Below are 23,411 nucleotides of genomic sequence, written 5' to 3'. Positions count from 1 at the left end.
CACCCCGTGGAGCAGGAGCCACGCCACGGCTGCATTCCCCACACTGACCCCGGGCTGCTGCCTGAGTTATTGTTTCCTTTCAAAGGACAAGCTTTCCTGTGAAAATGATCCCATGATTGAGGCTGACGCAGGCATTCTGTTAAGGCTGGGCTGTACAAAACTAAAAGGAGAGCGCCCAGCCAGCGCGCTGATTCTGGGGAAAAATTACCTAATGTTTGCAGTTATCAAGCAAACCAAGTGCGTGCGGTGAATGATGCCAACTGTCGTATGTACCCTGCTGCAAAGGAGGCTGTGGGACATCATTTCTGTGGCGGTTTATGGACTGCAGCTCGGGCTGCGCTGGACGTGCAGTGCGAGGTTTGACAGCCGCACTGGGCAGCTCGAGATCCCCAGGGCTGCAGAAGAGCCAGGCTTGATCGGCCAGGAGGGCTAAAGAAACATCAGGAGGGGTTCAAGCACCTTAAATACATGTGCTCGGCAAGGGACTTCTACCCGTAACATTTTTATTAACTCTGTTCAGAGCCATTTTACAGTTGCCAGTGCAGTGGCCTCCAGGGAGGACCCAGTGATTGAGCAGGCTGCTGTAAACAAGCTAAACTACAACCAGGAAATCTGATATGAAACCGGTCCCTATCTATCTGCTGTTAGTGTAAAGGGAGATAAATTGCTCCGGGGACATAAACTGAATCTCAGCCAAGAATTCCTTTTCAGAGGGAAACAATTCACTGGCTCATACGCTCACTAAATGTTTTCTTCTGAAGGCTGCAGAAAAAATCCATACTATTTTAAGAATTTGTTGCTCATATTCATCACACTGTCCTGAATGCTGGCACACAAGCAACTCTCTTCACAATTATGCAGTTATTTTCCCCATACCAGCCCAAATCCAGCAAGATCGGGTCCTGCATCTCTCTCCTGTAGGTGTAAGGGGCCAATATGAAGATGTGCAGTCACAGAAGTGCCAGATGCAGAATTCTTCACACCTTCACCTGGGGCTGTCATACGATGCAATTTTTGACAGAACACAGAGGTACATGCAGTCAGGAGGCAGAAGGCAGTAGCTTTATTTTAGGAATAGCACATAGGCATTGGGTAGAGACTGAATTGTGAATATACATAGTCCCATTATCAAATAATATAACCATATGTCAGAAGTTCTGGTTCTTTGAAAATATTCACATAAAAATACCAAAGGGATTGGAGTTCTAACTATTTTGGAAAGTTACAACATGTAGCAAAATCTATGTACAGCATTTTCACATTTGTAATGACAGTTTCAAAAGAACCTCCAGTGGTTTAAATATTGAATATGTTTTTAGAAAAAAAAAAAATCAAGTGAATGCAGCGTGCAACATCCAAAACGGAAAGAGGAGCTGAGTGAGCCCTGTCACCGCTGTCGGGGCAGAGGAGAGGCAGAGACAGATGGGGCTGGACCTCTGGGAACACAACGCTGGAAACTACCTGGCACTTAAAGCTGTATAAACTGAGAACACTTGTGAAAATATACTTCACTTTCTGCAGCAGGGTTTACAAAAATACTGAAAACCAAAGATTTGACGGTGATAAGGTCTCCCATAAATAATGCACCAGTTGGTGATTCTGTACTTGAGCAGAGGCTGCAGTAAGAGCTCTTGCTCTGGCAATAGACGGGAGGAAGGTTACCTACGCTACGGCTTGCTGGAGCGCTTCCACGAGCAGGATGTTGGAGCGTGTCGGGTTTGAAAGGCAACGGATGCATTTTGCACAGAGTAATGCCTCACAATATTAACGCACTGTAGGTTTGCTGCTGTAAAGCTCTCCGGGCACTGTGTCACCCAGAGGCACATGCACTGACCACGGGATGCTGCTAGCCCTTTCCTCCCAGGGAGGTCTCAGAGGGAATTAAGTCATCTAAATAACAATCAGCCGTTGCTGAAGGATGGACCTGCATGCTTCTAGAGTTCCCTGGGTCTATTCAGCAGGAACCACCGGTCATACAGTAAAGGACTCTCAGTACTCCAGCCCTCGGGAGTGAATAAAGGAGGGCAGGGGATGTATTTCTCGCTGCTCTCTGCCCTGCCTCGGGGGCCGTACTTGGGGCTGCAGAGGACTCCCTCTCATTTTTAGGCTACCAAGGGTTCTGTACTTTCCAAGGAGGCACCAAAATGCTCAGGGATTTATGTCTCCTGGCAAGTTCAAATAAGTCTACTGCTGTTGCTGTTAGACTCTTGGGAAGATTTCAAGACCTGCCAGTCTCTGCCACACCTTTAAGCAAAGCTGATGGCCAGGAAGGACTCTGGGCTTTCCTTCCTCTCTAACGCAGCTGTGTAGAACTAGACTGGATCTGGTTTTGGAACCACAAGGCTGTGCCAGAGGGGTTCTGCAAGGTCATAGTGCTTTCCATTGCCACTGGCCAGCAATGGCAGGGGATTAAAGCCTCTGGGCCACCTCCAGCGGTCTCCAGTCTGTTGTGCAGCTCAAGGGCAGAAAGGCTTGGAGAGGGACTTGAGAGGAGCTCAGCAGCATTGCTCCTTAGGGTCCTGGCGGAGCAGGCGCTGGTGGCAGCCCTCATCCCTCCCGCACTCCCTTCCTCGCCTGACCCGCTCTGGCTCCCCAGGGAGTCTGTGGCTGGGCTCTAACCCCAGCCCCGAGGATGATGGGGGCGAGCGGTGCCTGCATGGGGAAAGCTGTATCCTGTGAGGGCTGACTCCTTGCACAGCCATGCTCAGGCAAGTGGCTGTGGGGACGTGGGGAAGGTCTCCAGCAACTGGTGGTGCCAGTTATGCGTGTTCTGGAAACACGGGAGAGTGGGCTTTTACCCAGATGTGTGTGAAAGGCTTGACTCAGTAATACACTGGAAATGGAGGGTGCTAAGAAAGCTGTTGTCAAGACCATCACGGTGTTTACCTTCTTTTCCCTGTGCCTCACCCTCGCATCCATCCACTATCACCTATGGTGGCTTTTCAGTGTTCAGACTGCCCTGACCCCTCGGTCCATGGTTCTGCTCGGTGGTAGCAGGTGACAGCAGCGTATTTACAACCAAACTCAATGGGAGCAAATTGCACTTTGTTGGCAATAAATTGTTGCACCTCACATTGCTGCAGGCCCGTCACCAGGCAAGGGGGGAGGTCATCCTGGGGCTGCGCTGGCTCTCGCCGACCTGCACATCACTGAGTGCTCGCTGCAGGGAGAGAGCAAAGAGCAGGAGCTGAGAATCAGGCAAGGGCATCTGGTGTGGACAGGGAGGACATTTCAACAGTACTGGCCGCTACAGACTTAATTCTCCCCCAGCTTCCCGCTGGACAAGCCCTGACAGTCAGTGCATCTGCTTTGTGGTGCTCCAACCCAGCCTTTGTTAACCAAGAACGTCAGACCATGACAACATCTGCTTTACTCTCCGTGGGGCCGGTGCTTGGACCATCAGCCCTCACCTCAGCCTCTTGCACCAGACAGCCAACTTGTACATTAGAAAAATTGCACTTCACAGACACTCAGGTACACGTGCTCACAAAAAGCTCATCTTGTTCCCACAGGTCACATGCAAGTAAAACGCTTCACTGACACTTAACAGGAAACCCCTTGCTGGCTGGCTTTGAAAAGTGTAACTCACCTCAAACTTGCTCATGAATTCTGCAAAAATGCCAAAGAAAGCTTCAGAAGTTGTCATTTTCGAGTCTTCCCCAAAGAAGGACAACACCTTGCTGAATTCTTCCATGGCCTTGTGCTGCAGGTCATCCAGGGATCGGATGGCAGGCTGGGCGCTCTCCAGGAAGGACTGAGAAAAATGGCTTAAGGAAGAACAGCCACACTGTGAGTCTGGTGCGGATCAGAATCACTTCTGCTTATCAAATGGCTGGGTTTCATCTCAGGCTGGGTTTCATCTCAAGGCTAAGAAAGGACCTGCTGCAAATGCAGGCTGCGGCTGCATGCGAAGGGAGCCCGCTGGCATGCTCAGCTGTCCCTAACAGCACTTCTCTGGAAGGAAGGACGACTCGGCAAGTTTCTGGCCTTGTGGTACTGGGATTCTGCCACACAGAGGCATGTGAACCGGTGGTCACCACAAAAGCTGGTTCCCATGCTGGCTAAGAGTGAGTGGAAGGTGGAGATTTCCACTATGCTCTCACCAAGTGCTGAGATGGTCCTTTCTTACCAGCTGGACACAGCCCTGCTGTTTACTAAGGAGGCATAAAGACAACTGAATGGTTTTACTTGAGGGCAGTAAGTCACATTGGTGTTTTGCCCCTTTTACAGAAGGATACAGTCATCACAATTGCAAATCTGTCCTCTGCAGTAGCTGGCATGTTGTGACAGGCCATCTGTATGTCGCTGATGGTGGTGTGCAGGTCCTTTAGGTCAGCCGTTAGAGTTCTCTGATTCACTACATGAGAAGAGAGGAGTCAACAGTGTTAGGAGACTTAGGTCTGGCTTGCTTCCTGCAGCAAAGCGAGGGCAACGAGCGTGGGCCATCAGTCAGGGTGGTTCAGGCTGTCTGTCTACATGGCTTTGCACAACCTGTCTGCATTGTCCAGGGTGTGGTGGACAACCAGACCTTCCTGCTGGCCTCCAGCAGGTTGCCAGCAGCTGCCGTTGGGCGCTTGGGCCCAGAGATGCCAAGAACCTCAAAAGGAGCTTGGAACGTGCCAAGTGCAAGGAGCATGCAGGAGTCAGGAGCAGAAGGGCAGCGGTGGTTACACAGGTACTTGACTTGGGAGGGGGACAGAGGGAGTGTACAGGCTCGTAGGACAAGGGGTAACATCCAGGCTGCCCTCCATGGCATCTCATCATAGCACCAGCATTCAGGAGAGTGATGAGCAGTTCAGACTCATTGCTGTCTTAGGCAGCCAAGCGTTGGCTCTTCTACAGGCAAGGGAGAAGGTGAACTGCAGCATGTCAGGAGGGTTTGGGTTATGTGCTGCAGCTGTGTCACTCTGTGGCCTGTATGAGAGCGAAGCTGGGGAGCCCTGGATGGCACATGGTCAGAAATTGGGAATAAAGTGGCAGGAGTCCGGGCAGCAGGGAGCTTTCAGTGGCAGAAGTATTATTTAACAGGCCAGATACAAAATCCAGCTAGGAAAGCTACAGGTACAGACCTTCATCAAGTGGAAATTTACATCTCCAGACCTGAATTTTCTCCTTTATTTATCCACGGTAGCACTAATTCCCAAGGGAATTACTCACAAACAACAGAGGATGAGGTGCAGCCCATGCTTTGCATGCAGCCAGCCTGTTGTGACACCACCAACACAAGTGGATGGATGATAACCCCAGCATCTGTGTGACTTTTTTTATTGCAACTGTAGGATCCTCAGTCAGCGTGACATACCTGCGACTGGACTGTGAACTCATAACATGAGGGGTGCTGTACACTCTGTACACACGCGATTGCAAGCAGTAATAATGCTGGCACCCACGCCAGGGAGGCTACACACCAGAGATGGAAGGAAGCAGAGGCTGGGTGGAGCAGACTGGCTCCTGGCACTTCCCTCTTCTGTTCCTCGTTTGCACTTACAAGATACCTCTGAACTTGGGAACCACTTTTTGAAGTCAGAAGGAAGGTTCAGGTCAGGGACAGAGCCTTGTCTAGACACTCCCATGTGCAGCAGTGTGGGACGGACGAGACCTCCCCTGTCACTAAGCTCGTCCCTTCCTAGCCCTGTCCTCTCACTCAGGACCATTCCTCACTTGTTTGGGCTGCCATCCTTCTCGTGCCAACGCTGTGCAGCTCATGACCAATTCTAGACCCATACAAAACCAAGAGACAGTGCAAGGAGACAAGGAGCTTGCAAATGCTTTTGTTCATTTACCTTTGGCAGCGAGCGGCACTGTAGGAAGATCCTTGGCAAAGCCCAGGAGCTCTGGGAAATGTTGGCTAAGTGATTTGGCAAGAATGTGCAGGAAAGTGGATTTCCCATCAACAGTCTTGGTTGTGTTCAGCTACGGCAAAGCAAAACAAGTAAGGAGATTCCTATGCAGAGGAGAGCGGGTTTTGCCAAGCACCCAAATACACAGGGGCTCTTCTGTTCTGCTCAGCTCACCCTGCATTCACGTGTGTGGCAACTTCCAGCCATGCTATGTGGATTAATGTTTAAATAGGACATTTAATGTTTACACAGCATGTTACGCCCAGATTAGTAGCGTCGAGATGCTAAGCAATGCCTCCCTCCCACAGGCCAGGGCTGTCACCCCGTCCCCCACCCCTCAGAAGTCCCACAGCAACCCACGTGGGATAAGAGACCTTCATTTTCTCCTACCCCACAGCCAGAAGGCCTGGGTCTCAGGTCCCAGCACACTGAAGCACCAGACCACCATTAGAGCCTCTCTGAAGTCAACCCTGCACATTGATCCCAGCTTTCCCACCAGTCCCACCTCTGGGAGCCGCTGCACCCAGGAGCCTTGTACAAGGACAAGCACGATAAATTGGCACTTGGAGCTCACAATATTAGTGCCTCCTGCATGGGAACAAGCATGCTTCATCTTACCTCGGTGAGAAAGTTGATTTTAAAGCCTGTTGTTTTGCTGGTCTTGGGCTGCCCATTGTTCAGATAATTTCCCATCGCCAGCACAAACTGCAAAGAGATACGTCAGTGAATCACTGGCCGGTGACCTCCAGCACTTATATCGTCCCATCTCCCATCTCCTTTTGTACCCACTTTTGGGTTACAGAGACCTACTAACAATGTGGTAGGAGCAGAGGTAAAAAGCCTCCCTCTGTCTACAGGACAGTGGGAAAATACCCTTTTTTGTGCCAGGTCACTTCTGCTAAGGGGCCCTGTATGTGTGCTCATAGAGCATTTTTAATAAAACCTTATCAGTTCATTCAGTGGGTTAGATTAAGTGGATGAATGCATGTTAAAGGCAGACTTTCCGCTGTTTCTGTACACACTGTTCATCCTATCACCCATACAGCACGCTGGGAGAAGGAGGGCTGCTAATGCGCCCATCAGCACGGCAGCCCCAAGGGACAGGGCCGCGGGTCTGGAGGCACAGGCTGTTCTCTTCTCCATGCTGCTCCCGTACGAAGCCTGCACTGAACCCTCAACAGCAAAGCCCACGCTTCAGCTACAAGAACTGGTCCTCATCCACCACCTCTCCTGTGTCTTCAGTGGGAGCTAGAAAACACACCCCGTTTGTCATCTGCAGACTCAAACTTCCAAAGCCCTTATAAGAGAACTCATTTGATGCTTCCCCATGTGGTTTATGTGGATGCTGCCCAGGAGTCCCCTTCCTTCTCCTGCAGCTGTCCAGAAGGTCTGTGCTGCCAGAGAGCTGCAGGGAGCCTATGGCACCACTAACACCAGCTTGGCTCCTTTGCCACTTCCAGACTGATGATGCAGGTGCCCAAGATTTGTTAATGTTTAAGGGGGGATTTTGTCTTGTGTTATAGCCTCAGGCTTTGGGCGTGCACAATTTGGTTTTGCCTTTTTATTTCTCAGTTGTTTTAACTTGCAGGACCAGGGCTAAGTCTGGAGGTCCACTCTGAGATCTCCTGCCTGCAGGACAAGGACTCTCCTGCTGACTGGCAAGTGCCTAAGCTCTCCTCTTCCCAAAGCCTTTTGCAGCTGTTATCTGCAGATCTTTAAGGGGATATTTTAAAGGGAAAGTAGTGATCCAGCAGAGCAGGCTTTCCCCTCCAGAATGCTCTGATTCCTTCTGCTGTGGCTTTGCAGCCTTGCAGGCACAGCAGGACCCCAGACTGGGCTCACTCGAGTCCTGATGTCCCTCCTGGGGCCTGGAGAGTTGCAGGGACCTCAGGACTGCCTGGATTTCAGCCTGGGACTCTCTGAATTTCTGTTCAGCACCCGTTAATGTCCAACGAGCCATGGCCCCCCAAGGATTTAATAACGTGTTGGGGGGTTACTGGCCAGGAGCCACTAAGGAGCTTCATCTCTCATCTGGAAATGCTTTTTGTCACATCGTGTTCTCATTTATCCTACCTGCTTTACTTAAAAGCAAACCCGAATGAATTAACATTAATTTGGGGCAGCTCATCTCAGTAGGGTCAAAGAGCAGCTGCAGCAGGATTCGTTCTCTCCTGCGAGTGTAGTGCCCCTCTGCCAGGCACAGCCCGTCCCCGGGACCCCGAAGGCACCTCCTTGGAGGGACGGGCAGCGTGCGGGACCCCTGCCTGCACCGCGGCAGGGCTGGCACAAGCCCACGGCCGTGCACAGGGACCAGCTTGCGGTGCTACCTGCATGTAAACACGCACGCAGCGACTGCTCAGCCAAACCCCACATCCTCCAGCTCCATCGCAGCCAAAGGGCAACCTCGGTGGGCTCTGCTGTGTTACTGCTGGGTTTCTGGTTCCTGCAGCCCTGTTGCGTGCTGTGGGTGGGTGCGTGGCCGCCTGCAATCTGCCCTCCCGCATCCTCCCAAGGCCACGATCCCCGCAAGCCAATGCCAGCGGGAGCTGCCAGGGGATGGAGCCTGGCCAAGCCGGACCCGGAGGGGCCCAGGGCACAGCCGTGGGGCTGGAGCTGCCCTCCGCCTGCCCGCGAGCTGCCCGCCAGCTGCCCGGCTGCCTGCGGGTGCTCCCGTGGACGCTGGGGACCCCCGGTGGCTGTAACCAGAAGGAAGGACTGTTCTGACCTCCAAGATCTTAGCCAGCTTCTTGCTGCTTTTCAGCTCTAGAGAGGCCTTGCAGATGCACTCGTAGCTAGCTTTGATCTCCTCTGTCTTCTCCTGCAGAGTGGTCTTAAAATGTAGGCTGCGCAGACGGATCTTGTATTCTGGTACTGACAACATCTGAGAGCAAAAGAAGGAGAAAATTACTACTATCACCATTAGCCATAATCCCTCCTATATGGTGTTTTTCCTGACATATTTCCCTGTTCTTGAAAGCAGTATGCACTTGCTTAGCACAGGCAACACCGCGGAGCAGCTGGGACGGCTGCTGTAGCTCGCAGAGCACGGCCACTTTGCTGCCACAGGACAGGGAGGTTTCATGCCAATATCCACAAGTGACTTTTTGTCAACAGAAAGTAAGTCAGAGTTGGGCAAAGTCACTCTTACTGTGGAGTAAACATCGTGGTATGCTTTGGCTGTAAAACAGCCGCCGTAGGAGCTGCCAGACACCTCAGGCACCAGCCCGAGCATCGCTCACCGGCAGTCCCTGTGTGCACTGCCACCAGCTTTTCCCATCCCACAGCATGCCTGGGCAGACCAGCGTCCCGCAGACTGCTTCCTCCCTGCTGTGTGTTTTCCTCCCCTCCAGCTCGCAGCAGAACATCCCGGGGACATTGCACATGCAGACCTCCTCGCTCCCGGAGCACATCCCTGCCCACAGGTACCTGCAGCACAAACTGGTCAGGCTCGCTCAGCTTGCCGGGGTTCTCCTTGTAGCTCTGGAAACGCTGGACTTCCTCCCCGTCCGGGGCGTACAGCAAGAGCTGCTTGATGTGGGAAGGCTCCAGGCGGTCCGTCTCCATCGTCATGAGGATCTGGCGCAGCTCGATGTGCGAGAGTTTGAGGTGGGCTATCAGGATGGCTGGGGGGAAGGGAGGTCCGTCACTTGGGAGGGGAGGAGGACCGGACCCCGGGGGCTGGCTGCACTGGGACAGGGGTCTGGCAGGACGGGACCAGGAGGGGAAGCTCAGTCTCTCCACAGTGTGAGAGTGGTGTGGACTTCTCCACATGCCCATGCTGGCACAGGGTCAGCCCTGGGGAGAGGAAGGGCTTTCTGCTCCCCAAGGCCCTGCAGAGGCTGCACGGGGCCCCAAGGAGCCACTCTGGTCCTGCAGATCCCCCAGGATATTGCATCATCGTGCGTGTACATCACCAACACATCAGGCTGGGCTGCACTGGAAACCACCCCCATCGCATCCTCCTCTCCCATGTCCCCCACAGCCAGGAGACCAGGGGCTCGCAGGGTCCCACCAAGCCCTCCCACCCTCCTTCTGCCAGAAGCACGTCCTGGAGAAGGGGCACTGACTCTTCCTCGGCAGGCAGCAGGGTGGCCCCACACACCCTCGCTGCCCCACAGGCCATGCAAGCTCTTCCCCTCTCCCTCCCCAGGCCAATGAGTCACATCCCATCTCTGTCCTTTCTTGTAAAGCTACCTTCTTCCCCCTGCCCGGTGCTGAGCCCAGCCCGGAGCAGGTCTGGGCTGCAGGAACAGTCTGGACCAGCAGACCTGTGCTGGGATTGCCCTCATGGGATTGTGCTCATGAAGCCTCCCTCCTTTTACCTTTCCAGTTCTCTACATCCCCGGTCCCATCTCTGGGCCCGTTTTGGGGGGTACGTTCACCGTAATGTTTACTTACATGTGTTGTAGGCCTTTTTGTGGGACAAAATTTCAACCACGTCTTTCTTTTTAAAGTTTTCAGGCATGAGAGTTGGCTCTGGAAGAGAAACTGAAAGATTTAATCATGGGTAAGGACAGGCTCAGCCGGCTCCAGCAGGAAGAAAATTGTCCTGAAAACAGTGAAACCATGAATGAAAGAGGAGAACTGATGCTTTGCACACAGCAATGGCTCCAGGAATCCTTGAATTCTGCGATTCAAAGATCTCCTCAATGGAGGACTCAGTTGGAGCTGAAAAAGGTAAAACAATAGGTGAAACACACAGAAAATCCCAGACTGCCCAGAAACATCCCAAAAAAGATACCCCCTGAGAAGAATCCTATTCCACTTCCACTGCCAGTCCCATCTGTATCTGGCTGCTCTGGCTTAGATCTGCCCACACTGCCATTGTGCATCATGTCCCTTGCAGGAGAGCTCAGACATCCCACTGGCATTTTACTTTTCCCAGTGTAAATGAGGCAACCACGCTGCCCCACACCTCCCTTCGGGCAGGCTGCGAGGGGGCAGGAGCACACCACTGTCACCCCAAGCCCCAAATGCCTCCCGCTGCACAGAGCAGCCACCCCGGCCACTGCCGCTCAGCACCCCCAGCCTGGACCTGCTCTCTGGGTTTGCAGTGCCCAGAAACCCCGGGGGGTGGGAGATCCCAGTCGGTGGGTCTGCAGGAGACCCCAATTCAAGAGCAATGGGAAGGCTGCACTGGTGGGTAGCTACGGACCTCATACATAGGTTTTGGGGAGAACTAACTTATTATATATGTAGAAAGAAGTGTTGCTTGTAGTGCTCTCTATGGACAGAGAAATGTTTTCACGGCTTTTTCAGGGCTGAGTTCTCAAAGCAATAGAGCTGCAATTCTAATTTGCAGCCGTTACTGCTACTGCAGCACAACTCAGTGTCCGTGCGTGCCAATGGCCCAGCTGACTGTCCATACTGCGCAGACCGTAACAAGCAGAGGCCATGCACAAATCGTTATAATATGTGGTGCAAGTTTGAACTTCTGCTGTGTTGCAAACCAGGCCCCTTGTGGCACTGGAGAGCAGTGCTGGCACACCGGCATTCCCCATGGTATGGGGATGCCCAGGCAGGCGCTGTGAGAGCTGGGAAGCAGCACTGGGCACAACAGGGAGCAAAGCCCTCCAGCTGAGTTTCACTGCCCCGATCGACTGAAATGCAGAGAGAAACCAGATAATGGCAGCGAAGAAAATTAAGGGAGATATAGTGAAACAATCTCCACCTTAATGATCTGCTGTGCCACCAGCATCCTGAGTATGAACGAATTCTGTGCCATGGGTGATGCTAGGACCAGGCACTGCCTTGGTGCCCACCGAGCCCCAGTTCCTCCCAATGCCCCGGTCTCTGGCCGGTACCAGGACCTATTCTGGGGCTCAGGTACTTACTTGTAGGCTTCTGCGTCCCAAAGTGCAGCTCCAGGTCGAGGTATTTGACCATATCACTCAGCTTGTCGTAATCCGAGTCTTCCCCGAGCTGCAGGAGGAGGAAGAGTCAGGAGCCTTGCTGGAGCAGGGGACAGCCCAACACTGCCCGCCTGCGCTGGGCCACCTTCCCTCTGCCCCACACTAAGCTCTGCATCCCTAGAAGAAACCAGGACAGGTTGATGGCACTGTCCTGTAACTGGAGACTCAGCCATCATAAACCCTGCACAGAAACCAGAGCCTGGTGAACCGTTCACCTCTGTGGAGGCAGTTTCTACACAAGTTGCTAAGCCCATCTGGTGGGACCCATTCTCATTTCAGAAGAAAGGAAGAAACCCAGAGATTCACCTCATCAGCATTTCCTCACACCCCACAGCTTGTGGCACTGCCCCACAGATTCATTTCACTTCTGTCACAGCTGGAATCCTACAGAGCACTACTGCTCTTCACTTGCTACTTGGGCACGTTGCTTTACTGAAGGACAAAGTGGGAATTCCAGAAACTTTGGGAATTTTTTGCATACAAAAAAATCATTGAGAAGAAGCATCTTGTTCTCTGGAGTGCTGGGGCGAGAGACCCGCATGATTTCAAGTGCTTGCTACGAGGTGGGTGCCTGTGGGACTGTAAGATGATTCCACGGCTCCCCTCTAGATGCTCAGGGCACGAAGAATATGGCACATCTGAACACATTCATCACCATTCATCATTCCACAGAGGCTGGAAGTTAAACTCCAGGGAGACCAGCTTCTCCCTACAGGGACTCGAATCCACCTCCAGAGTTCTGCATCACTTCAAGTCCATGATGGCAAAGATTATCACATCTAGTCCCACTCTTCGCCTCTGCTTTCCCCCTCCAGTGTCCTCCCCTGCCTCGGTGCTCTCCCCATCACTCTGCTTTCAGCCATCCTCATGGTTTCCCACTGCTAAAACCTCCTACGCCTGCAAAACATGGCTGAAGGCAGCTCCTGCCTATGTCAACCCACAGAGAGCAGGAAAGCAAGCGCTCCCCAGGACGCTGCAGTCAAAACCAGAATTTCAGATGCTTTCCAGAGCCTCTTCTCAACCTGGCAGCTTTGGTCCAAACAATTAGAAGGATGAAAAGAAATATGAGACTTTCTGTAACATGGCATCTTCAGAGTTCATTCCCTTGGCTAAGGTATTGAATGTGTGGCCCAACAAGAGGTTAGGATGTGATGCTCCAGGGAGGGGACAGCCCCCTCCGTGCGCTAGGCAGGGAGGAGAGCAGTGCCCGTGGATGCTCCCACCAACCTGCACAGCCTTGGCACAGGCAACCGCTCCCCAGGCCGCAGTTCGGACCCTCGCCCCCTGCCCCGCTCCCCGCTCCCTGTGCCTGGGCCGTACCTGCCCCCAGATGGTCCCTTCCGAGTTCTCCACCTGCTCCCATCGCAGCCTCTTGACACTCATGTGGTTGGACTCGCTCCTGCGGTGCAGCAGCCCCCGGTGCAGGGGGGGCGCGCAGGGCACCGGGGGGGGTGGCGGCGGGGGCGGCGGGGGTGGGATGGGGTGCAAGTGGCTGATGAGGGATTTGGGGGCAGGCGACGTGCTGGTCTTCATGGCCTCTGCCTTGGTGGGGATTGTCTGGGGGTCGTGGAACTGCAGGGGGGGCGGTGGCGGTGGGGGGCTGAGCGGTGGAGGGGGGATGTGGTCCGAGAGCGTGGAGTAGGTCAGGGAGCTGCCCTCGTCGCTGCTGCTGATGTACTCGCTGCTGCTGGCATCATTGGTGACGTAGCTGCCCTGGTCATCGTGGAAACTCATCTGGGTGAGAGGAGAGGCTGAAGGTGGCACCTCATCGTCCACCTACCCAGCCCTCAGGGGTGTCCTGCCCCCCAGCCGTGCAGCCCTCGCCCCCCTCCACCACCCACAGAGCCCCAGGATGTGTCTCCAGAGGTTCTGCACCCATCCCAGTGCAGTGCAGGCTGCACGGTGGGTGCTCCGCGACCAGGACAGACAAAGACCGTGCACCCAGCCACCCCTGCGCCACGCTCACCTCCTCGTAGTCATTCTCAGGAGTGAGGAAATCATCTACGATGGTGACCCGGTGTCCCAGCTGCTCACTGAGGGCATCCAGGAATCGGTCAGTGTCGCGGCTGCGTGGGGGCCTGGAGAAGGTGAAGAGCTTCTTCCGTCGCGACAGAGGGCTGAGCGAGTAGTGCCGGTGCTTGGGGGATGGGGCTGGGCTGCTGTCGAGGCTGACGTAGGGGTTGGACTCGGTGCTTGTCGGGGAAGCCACACTGCTGTGCAGGCGGTAGTAACACTGCTGGGAGGCCAGGGGGTCGCTTGGCCATGAGATTGCCATCCCCGGCTTGCGAGCACCTGCAGGACAGAGCGCTGTTGAGGAGGGCCCTGCAGGGGGCACTCCCTGGACCCCCCCATCCACGGGCTGCGATGAGCCCCAGCACCGCGCTGAATGTGACCCAAGATAATGGTGCAGCCTGGGGGAGGAGAGATCCCCCAGGCCATGCCATCCCATGTACTCCATTGCCCTCCTGCAGATGCAGCTTTGCAGAAGCCATCACTGGGCTCACACATGGCACTGTCACTGCTTTGTTATAAAATGGCACCAAGAAAAAGATGTCTTCTCCTCTGCCTGCCTGGCCAGCACCATCCACCATTGCCTGAGACCGCCCCAAAACTGCCTCTCTCACGCCATGGGAAGCCGGACGCTACCTGCAGTATGTGCCAGCTCTGGGGCAGGAGGCGATGCTTTGTGCAGGGCAGCGTTGCCCATCTTGCCAGCAAAACTGCCGATCAGGCGGTTTTCTAGTTCTGCATAGACAGCCGACATCTGAAAAAAAAGGGCAAAGAGCCGCTGTCAATGCCTGCATCGAGATGTGGCTTGTGGAGCCCTCAGAGACCTGTGATGTCCTGGGGACGGGACAGCCACCACTGACCCTCCAGTCCCCAGTCTCTTACTCTTTAAAGGAGTGCTTCACCCCAACCCAAGGGTACTCTGCCTTTTCTGAAGCTTCCCAAGAGCCTCTCAGTCACACGGCTGCAGGAAGATGCTGACAGTCACCAGCCTTATTAAAGCTGACTAATTGCCCAGGGAAGCGATCTCAGAGGCAAGCTCTGAGGCAGGGATGTTGTCAGCCACCAGCAGGTATTTACATGCAGACACATCCTTCCCCCGTTCCCTTTTTTCCGCTCTCCTGCGTTAACATGAAAGGAGTCAAACTGTCGACCCTCCCCGTGAACGCAACGGTCCCGCGCATGTCGGCAAAGCACTTCCCAGAGGCGTCCCCCCCAGCCCCACGAGGTCACACCATTTTGGGGTTGGGCGTCTCCGGGAGGGATGTGCCGTCGCCAGCCTGTCTCTCTCCAGGGATCAGGCGAACCGGGACCTCCACGGTGTCGCTCTGGCCTGCCGGGGAAGGAAGAGACAAACCAGTCAGGAGCTGCTCCTTCTGCCTCTGCCCCCCGGGGCTCCTGATGGTCCTGACCCATCAAGGGGCCCCCCATCTCCTGCTGGGACCCAGAGCCATCCTCCTGCCCAGGCGTGCAGCAAAGCACTGGGAGCTCCCGGGTCTGGGGGTCCCAAGGGACCCATGCAGGGCAGCCGGCAGCCCCGTGTGTGGACTGCCTGTGAAACAGGGAGCGTCTTACTTCGGGCTTCCCTGGGCGGCAGCAGAAGTCACCCGGCAGTGAAGCATGATGTGTGCTAGAAAACAAGCACAACTGAGACAAAATCCTCCTGTGCCTTGCCCTTTACCTCTCCATTTTCAGTTTCTTTCTCTATGAAATGAGGATATTATTTATCTCTGTCTACCCAACTGGTAGATTTGGAAGCTGCCTATAAATCTTCAGCACCCGAGCAGTGCTGCGGCTGCAGCGCGGTTAGTGCGTTCCTCACTAGTGCTGCACACAGTGGGACAGTGCCGAGTCAGGGCTTTCCATCACAGCATTTCAGGGGAAGAGACATTATCCAGGGCACATGCGGGTGTTTGCACTACATCCAGAACTCTCCAGGTATCAAGGTGCCACAGTGCCATGGGTGTTTCTTTTTTCTTGGTTTCTTTCCCTTCAGCCTCCCCCAGGACAGTCAGGATCACCACACGTGGCAGTTGAGGTCACAGTTTCCAAAATCTGGTCCTTTCGGTTGCAGATGCGCGGGCAGTGCTGGCTGCCCCAGCAGTGTCCCCTGGGGTGGGGCTCTGCAGGGGACATGAGGAGGGAGGGAGGGAGGTCTGGATCCCCGTGAAGGCACAAGGGACCTCACTTGAAGTGACATTGATTTGACCAGCTCCAAGTGAAACTCTGTTTTTCCAGTTACATCCATGGAGAGCTTCTGTTCAGAGGTTAACGGCTGCAGCAGTATAAGCTCTCAGAGGCATGTCCAGACCCCCGATTTATCTCCAAGGGTGTGTGAAGGGCTCCTGGGAGGAAGCAGGCTGCAATCCCTGCCTTCCCCGACCTGCTGGAGGCCAGGTCGAACGGGTTCACGTTCCCTTCAGCCACAATATTTCCACCCAGCAGTCAGGGCCAGGCTGAGTACTGGGGCAGGCAGGCAGAACTTGGGAGAGCCCAGCGGAGCAGCTCTGTTCACACCAGCACCAAACTGGACCCATGTGCTCAGAGCCCAGCATTTAATGGCAACAAAGAAAGGAGAGTCCAGGATGGACATAGCTGGCTGTAATGAGAAAGGGCTCTGGAGTGGGGTCTTCATCGGGAACAGGAGGTGCAGCCCCGCCACCGCATCACCTCCCTCTCCAGGACTGAGGAACGGTGTCTGCTTTTTATAAATAAAAGGGTTGTGCAGGGAGGTGAGCTAGGAGCACCCGGGGCGGGATGCACCCCAGAGCCTGCTCAGGGTTGGGTAAGGTGAGCACGACAGGTCACAGGCTGCTCGGCTCTTTCCGCAGGGCAGCTGAGGACAAAGCTGCTCCCCCGCAGCTGGCGAGCATCTGCCGGCCGAGCGGCTTCCCTCCGGCGTATGCAGCTGTCAGCCACTTTCCGTGCTGTAATCACAACCAGAAATGCTCCTCGGAGGCAGGTTAGAGGATCTTCCTTGGGGAAATGTCTCGGAGTTGACTTCTCCGGCAGCAGCCCTCCCCAACAGCTGAGGAGCACCACGCTCCTGGTGAGGGCTGCCGGGAGGAAGGCGTGCAGCCCAAGTGCCGGCAGAGCGCGGCTGGTTGCGGTGGGGAGGTTGTGGTAGGGAAGTCGTGGTCGGAAGCCGTAAACACAGGTGAAGTGCCCTTCGCAATCAGCTAAGGGTGATGGAGGAATAGGCAGGATGCCTTGTCCTGCCATCTGGGAGAGGAGGGCAAAGACCCGAAGGACTGAAAACACAACGAGCAACCTGGGGTGCATCTGGGGGAGAGGGTTAGAGGTCTGGGGGCTGTGGAAGGCCCTGCAGCAATACCAGGAGGATGGGATTTTCAGAGGAATGGGGAGATAGGGGGCTTCTCTCTGAAAAGAGGGAGGGTTTGTGCCATGAGTGTAGTTCATCAAGAGTCTCAAAGAGGCTCTGAACCATGATCTTATTTCTCATGTGGATTCCACAAATGCTGTTTTCCCTGTGAATTTGATGGTGTCCAAGAAAGTTCTCAGGAAAGCTAGAAACTGCGCACCCCAGAATGGAGGGCTCAGACCAGCAGCATCAGTTCACATCTGAGCAATGGAAGGGATTGGAAACAATGGCCAGCCTCAGCCCAAGTGGCCTCTTACTGGAATTGCTTATTTGAACTGATTCTGAAAATATGGACTTCCAGTCAAAGCCTCTGCACTGGCTCTATGCTGACCTCCGTCTTTTCCCACTGTTCATGCTCAGGCACAGCCACCGGGACCCAGGTTCCTCTTCCCTGCAGAGGGAACCCCTGCACAGCCCCCAGTCACTCACCTGCTGCCCCCCCTTCCTCGGGGCGGGGGGTTCGGAGGCTTCCCCGGCACAAGGAGGCCCCTCGAACGGAGCTGCGGTAGCGATCCTCTGCTTCTGGCTCAGCTGCAGCAGAAAACACCCTTCGTAAGGCATGGCCGGTATGTGCCGGACCCCGCAGCTCCCCCATTCCTCCTCGCCATGACATGGGGGTCCCCCAAGCCCATCGGACTCACAGCTGCTCTCTGAGCCCTGCACTTGACCATGACCCCATGCAGAGCCTTGCTGGCACTGCAGCTGCCCGTCCCCCAGGTAGCCACTCACCCCATCCTCACACTGGCCCCGGGGAGTGGAACAGGTTACGAACGCTCCTGCCAGCACAGGGCAGGGGGATGGATGCCCAAAAATGGGACATGCAATTGCTTTTTCCGGCAGGATTGGCATCCACCAGCTTATGGTGCACATGAAACTCCAGCCTTGAGCTAGGCTGGTCCAGAGGGGCCCGGCTAACTCCTTCCTGCCCTCGAGGGACAAGATGGGAGTGGGGGCCAGCACTGAAATGCTGCCTGGAAGAACCACATTGTCTAATGGATCGGTTCATGTGCAGTTCAGTGCGACAGCTCAGAGAGGCTCAGACTTACAGCAGGATGAAGATACCAGAGCATCAATCCCCATGGTATCCAACAGACCAATGCTCGGACAGCCCGATACACACACACATCAGAGATCACCACCGAGTTGGAAGAAGCCCAGATGAAGGACTAACCCAAATTCAGAGATCTCTGACCATCGTGGTTCCACACATGGACACACATGTAATGCATGAGAACAACCAGAACTTGACATGGTCAGAGATCGCCCCTTTCACCTGAGAAGCTGAAAAGGAGCCAGCGACCAGCCTGCAAACTGGAGACAACAGTCTGAAACAGCCTGGTCCTGGGAGATTTACTCCCGTGCTTTCCTCCTCTGCCAGTAGCTGGGGATACCTGCTTTGTATTCCTGAAATATAGCTGCAAACTGCAAATACATTGGCTTCCCCTTGACATCTTCCAAAGTTCTTTGGAATATACAACACTTTAGGTAGGTTGGGCCATGATTCTGCACACACAAAAGAAGTGGTAATTGAGAGTACAAATTAGGTGAGCAAATACCCAACAGGTTTCCATGCACAGCAAAGAATATTTGCACCAGGACGTCGAGCTGTTTCTCCCTGCAAGGGGGAAAGGCTGTGCTAAAATAACTGTGTTCCTCCAAAAGTCTCCCTTCAAGCAACACCTCTTTTTACCTAGTCTAAAATAAACACATCAACACAATGTAAATAGCTTAGAATAGAAGAATTTGAAAGCAATTAAGAAGTCCAAATCCAAAGATTAAAACATTTCACTCCAAATTTGTCCTCGCTTTTCTGCTGTCTGACTGCAAAGCCCACAATCCTCAGCAAACCACAGCTGGTTTTTGTGTTGCCACAGCCCCAGGTGATGGCAAGGGGAGCGGGGGACCAGGGAGGAGGAGAATCGCCGACTGCCTTCCAAGTCTCTTTGGGAGAGCCACGCTCCCGGGCAGGCACGGCACTGCTGGAGGAGCCATGCTCCCTACCTCCTCTAACCACGGATACCTGCGTACGTCAGACCGCTGGAGACATCCCGAGGGACACCACCGTCATGGCTTATTTTGCCTCTCTGATCCGAACACTGCCCCTAAACCAGCTATTTCCTTTTGGATCTTCCTAACCTCTAACGACCCGAGCAGCTTCCAAAAGCCTTTGCTCCCAGAGACAACCTCTCAGGTGCCATTTATCCTCTCAGTGCAGAGGTTCCTTCCAAAACTACACAGCTCCATGGTGCAGAAAAGGTAACCTCCTGCCTGACATTTTTAGATCAACCTCATCCGTAACAGGAGCTGGAAACTCCTCTGCACTGCTCTACATCCCGTGCAGCCGCTGCTTCTGTGCAGGCAGCGTGTGGGCAGGAGCCAGGCAGGGCAGAGCCACAGCTGCCACCCCTGGGGAGAGCTGGCTGCTCCCTCATCGCCCCAGCCTGCTCCCAGCACAACGGACCGAGGTCCCTGGGGACCCGGTGGGACATGGCGTGTCCGTTGCAGAGCGCAGGGGCTTTCCTCTCACCTGCCAAGGACTTGTAACCAAGAAACCTGGCAATCTTTTGCTGGCAGTGCTCCTGCTCTTCATACGTCAGCAGCTGGTAGATAAACTGCCAAATGACTTGCTTGGCCGGTGTGTCCAGCACCGGGTACACATCCACAATGAGAGTGTCAATATTCCTGCAAAATTGGAAAGAGAGGGCTGGGCAGCGAGCACATCCCTGCGGCACAGCCCCACCACACCGCTTCCCTGGGCTCCGGCGCCTCCCAGCCTGCCTCCACGTGGATCTCAGCTACCGCACTTGCCTCTGAGTCTTTGGCACAAACAGATTATTTCAAAGCAGAGGTGCCAGGCTGCGAGCAAGAGACCAAGCCCTTTGGGAAGTGGAGTTGTGCAGCTGGTGCTAATGGGGAAAGCAAACTCCCAGGGACCAGCAGCACCTGACAGCCAGGTATAAAACTTGTTTTGTGAGTCAGCCAGGGTGTCTGGGGTGGAGGAGTACTAGGAAGCAGAGAGATGCTCTGGAAAGACCTGAATTTTGTCCAGCAGCAGGTAAGCAGGCTCAGGTAGAGATGCATTGGAGGGGGCAGCTGGGCTGGCAGCCTTGCTGGACTGAAGGCTTGGTCTCAGGTTGGCTCTGTGGTGTGTAGAGATGGTGAAAGGGCTGTTGAGAATAGCAGGGCTGTGCACCTGATTCAGTGAGGAGGCTAAAGCAGCCTGGGGGAGGAGGGCTGTCCTGGGTCAGAGAGCTAAAGTCAGGCTGCTTTTCTATTAAGAAACTGAGGCAGATATGATGGGTTAAAGCTCATTGCAACTATTGCAGCCTTAATGCAGAAGTAATAGTAAGAACCTCTTATAAAGAGCTGGAAGGAGATTGCATATGTAGGAACAAATCTGTTGTCTTGATGTTAATTGAATGGACCATCACTGCCTTCCAAGGGGCAGGGACCAGGCACACAGGGGACAACCGAAGGGTGAAGAGGCTCAGGTACTGCAAGGACTTCATAAATGAAGTGTCTTGGGGTTCCTCAGAGGCCAGCAGGGATGAGAAGCGGTGGGAGCCATCTAGAGCCTGCCAGAAGTCACCTGCTAAGTTTCTCCCTAGTTTTGGGTTAACTTGCCTTTTCTGTGGAGCTAGACACAGCTCTTGGCTGTCAGAAGCCTATTTCCCATTCAGAAAAGTTAAAGTTTTGTGGGGGAGCTGCTGAAGCAGGTGGCTGCTCTGCCCTGTGCAGGCACTGCTTCTTCCAGCTGGTGGCCAGGGCCAGCTGGCTTGTCATGTGCAAACTGGCTGGGGGACCAAAGCCCGGAACAGGCGCGTCCTGACTCCATCTTCTGTGTTTGCTGCTGGGAAATGCTGGTATCTGCATGCTGTGGTGGCGAGCAACGTAAACTTAATGTTTGGGGATTTCCCTCCTTGTTGGGGCAGTTAGAGGTCACAGCTGGCTTGTCTGGGACAGGCACGCAATTAGGTCATGATGAATTATTGTTAAATGGAGCAGTGGCCTCTGCATCGAGCCATCCAGGGCAGCTACAGGCAAAATGAGATAGCTGGAGGAGAGGATGGGCATGCTGGTGCCCCTACTGAGCCTTGCTGCCCGCAGTGGGCAGCAGCAACAGCCCCCAGTAAAATGCTGCTGGAATACCAAGCAATGTGGACAGCCCTGCATGGGGAGGGGAACCCGGGGACTTGATTCATGGTACTTGGGGTTCCCACCCTTGTGCCACTGAGCAAGAGCAAGTATCCCACTAGGATCAGGTCTACATTTCCCAGCTGCAGACCCCAAGGACTGGATCTGCTCCCACAGCTGCCACTCCTTGGGTTGAAATTCCCAACTGGGGAATCCCGTAGAAGCAGTGCAGTCTCAGGAGAGCACAAAACAATGATTTCTGCTTTCCTGGGGCAGTGTTAGTGATCACGGGGCCTCAAGAAAGTTCACTCAGCTGGTGCTGGGCGGGGCGGGGGGGGTTTATGCAGCTGTACCTCCCCCAGCACCTGCAGGTACAGAGGCAGCCCAGCCTCCCTGTGGGCAGGGGGATGCTGCAGGGTGGTGCAGCCCTCAGCCTGAGCTGTGGTGCACAGGGGCAGTGTCATGGCATTACACTTGCTAGTTTCTATTCTCTCTTACCATCAGTAACCTAAATACCGAGTGCTTTACTGCATTTCCTTGTCAAACTGAGGATTCCAGTCCTCTGATCCTTTGATCTTTACACCAGCAGATTACTGCACTGTGCAGCGGGAGCCTGCCTGGTCCTGGCCAGTGCATGTGCAGCTTGTGTGGGACCTGGGCTCCTGAGGAGCAGCTGGGCAGCCTGGCTCAGTTGGCTCAGCAGCTGTGGGAAGAGGCAGCAAGCATCTCCCAGCACCTAGAGGGATGGCTTATTCACCGTGGTGCGGAAAGGTTAAAGATCAAGGGCATAAAACAAGGTCACTACTGAAAGCCTCGAGTCTGCTGAGGGATTGGTTTCGACCCTTGCAGCAGGGTGGGGAGGATGTGCTCCACTGCAGGACAAGGGCTCTGCCAGCCACAGCTGTTCCCGTGCTGCCACCAATGGAGTACTGCAGCCAAGATGCCGAGAAGAGTGAGAAGATAAGGATGAAACGCAGTGAGATTTACTGAAAGAGGTGAAACAGGATCTGAGGCCATTGGGGATGGCCAGACAGCAAGAGAGCCTGCACTGCCAGGGACTGAGGTCATTTTATGAGGGATTAAGGGGTGACTGAATTAACCCCAAAAGCTAATGGGTCTGCCCTGTCCTCAGGCAGGACACCTGGTGAGAGATGGGCTTGTGCCCTGTGGACATGTACAGGGAAATACACAGCTGGGGAAATCGGAGAACACCAGAGCTCAGTGCTGACAGCCTTGCAGCCGAGGTCTGCCTTCTGCTTGGAGACCGACTCTGACATGGGCATTGCTACCAGGCCAGGTACCAGCATTAGAGGAATGGAGCTGCTAACAAGTTACCGATGTTGGAAGAAGCCTTCCAGTGCTTTGCAGATGGTATAGCGCTCAGGTGGAGTCAGCAGGTGCTCCAGCTGCTGGTTGAAGGTCCTTCCTTGAATCTTGATGCTAGAGGGGAGTATCTCTGCAACCCACTGCAGGGAGGTGAGGGCGGAGGAGGTGCTCGGGGAGTCAGCAGAGTCAGAGTCTGCAAGGCGCAGGTAGAAAGAAAAAAGAAAGTTCAACGGACAAAGGGTCTTAACCATGGGTTAAAAGGCTTGTCCTGAAACCAGGCGTCAGTCCTGGGGACAGCTGGGGCAGCTGCACCCATGTAAAATGCGTGCTCCACAGAAATACAAACCCTGATGTGCTGATACAGATGTTTTTACTGCAGTAAAAACAGATTTCAGTCACTGGAAGGCAGCATGGTGACAAGGTGAAATGGCTCATCTTGGATCTGTCTCTTCAACCATGCTGCTTCTGCACTGCCTGCAAATGCATGCAGATGATATTCCTTCTCTGGCTCTTTAAAGCCTCTGCTCAAGTTTCAGAACACTTTATGATAATCATTGACTTCAAAAGAAGCATCAGTCAAGGGTTACCTGTGAGTGAACCGAGGCACGGAAGGTAATTTGCTTTGCCACGCTCATCTACACTGGTCCCTGTGCCACAGCCTGGCTGCCTCTGCAGTGAGTGCAGGGCAATAAGCATGGCTGGGAGAGGGACCTGACCACGTCTGTGGGATGCACTTATCCACACAAGAATATGGCCAAGGCAGTGGGAGCAAAAAATTCCACCTTTTCTTGGTTTCTTTTGGGTGGCAGT

At 54.2% G+C, this 23,411-nt stretch overlaps 1 protein-coding gene across 1 annotated transcript in view; it reads right to left on the bottom strand.

The window, feature by feature from the left end:
• Positions 1–3,088: 3,088 nt before the first annotated feature.
• Positions 3,089–23,411, bottom strand: part of GRID2IP (Grid2 interacting protein) — a gene marked incomplete at its 3' end in the record, with an annotated part of 39,577 nt that continues 19,254 nt past the window's right edge. The window contains exons 7-22 of the mRNA XM_082314493.1: positions 22,611–22,794; positions 19,669–19,823; positions 17,571–17,672; positions 14,995–15,092; positions 14,399–14,516; positions 13,719–14,044; positions 13,073–13,486; positions 11,675–11,762; positions 10,239–10,328; positions 9,267–9,463; positions 8,566–8,721; positions 6,459–6,545; positions 5,784–5,913; positions 4,239–4,357; positions 3,590–3,754; positions 3,089–3,160 (exon numbers count right to left, since the gene is read on the bottom strand). Coding sequence (XP_082170619.1) covers positions 3,089–3,160; positions 3,590–3,754; positions 4,239–4,357; positions 5,784–5,913; positions 6,459–6,545; positions 8,566–8,721; positions 9,267–9,463; positions 10,239–10,328; positions 11,675–11,762; positions 13,073–13,486; positions 13,719–14,044; positions 14,399–14,516; positions 14,995–15,092; positions 17,571–17,672; positions 19,669–19,823; positions 22,611–22,794 — 2,501 coding nt within the window. The remainder of the gene's footprint in view (positions 3,161–3,589; positions 3,755–4,238; positions 4,358–5,783; positions 5,914–6,458; positions 6,546–8,565; positions 8,722–9,266; positions 9,464–10,238; positions 10,329–11,674; positions 11,763–13,072; positions 13,487–13,718; positions 14,045–14,398; positions 14,517–14,994; positions 15,093–17,570; positions 17,673–19,668; positions 19,824–22,610; positions 22,795–23,411) is intronic.

The sequence above is a fragment of the Platalea leucorodia genome, assembly GCF_965183815.1.
Source record: "Platalea leucorodia genome assembly, chromosome: 5".
In the NCBI taxonomy this organism is placed as follows: Eukaryota; Metazoa; Chordata; class Aves; order Pelecaniformes; family Threskiornithidae; genus Platalea; species Platalea leucorodia.
Note: the sequence above shows the minus strand (reverse complement) of the source record. Positions and strands in the feature narration are given on the sequence as shown.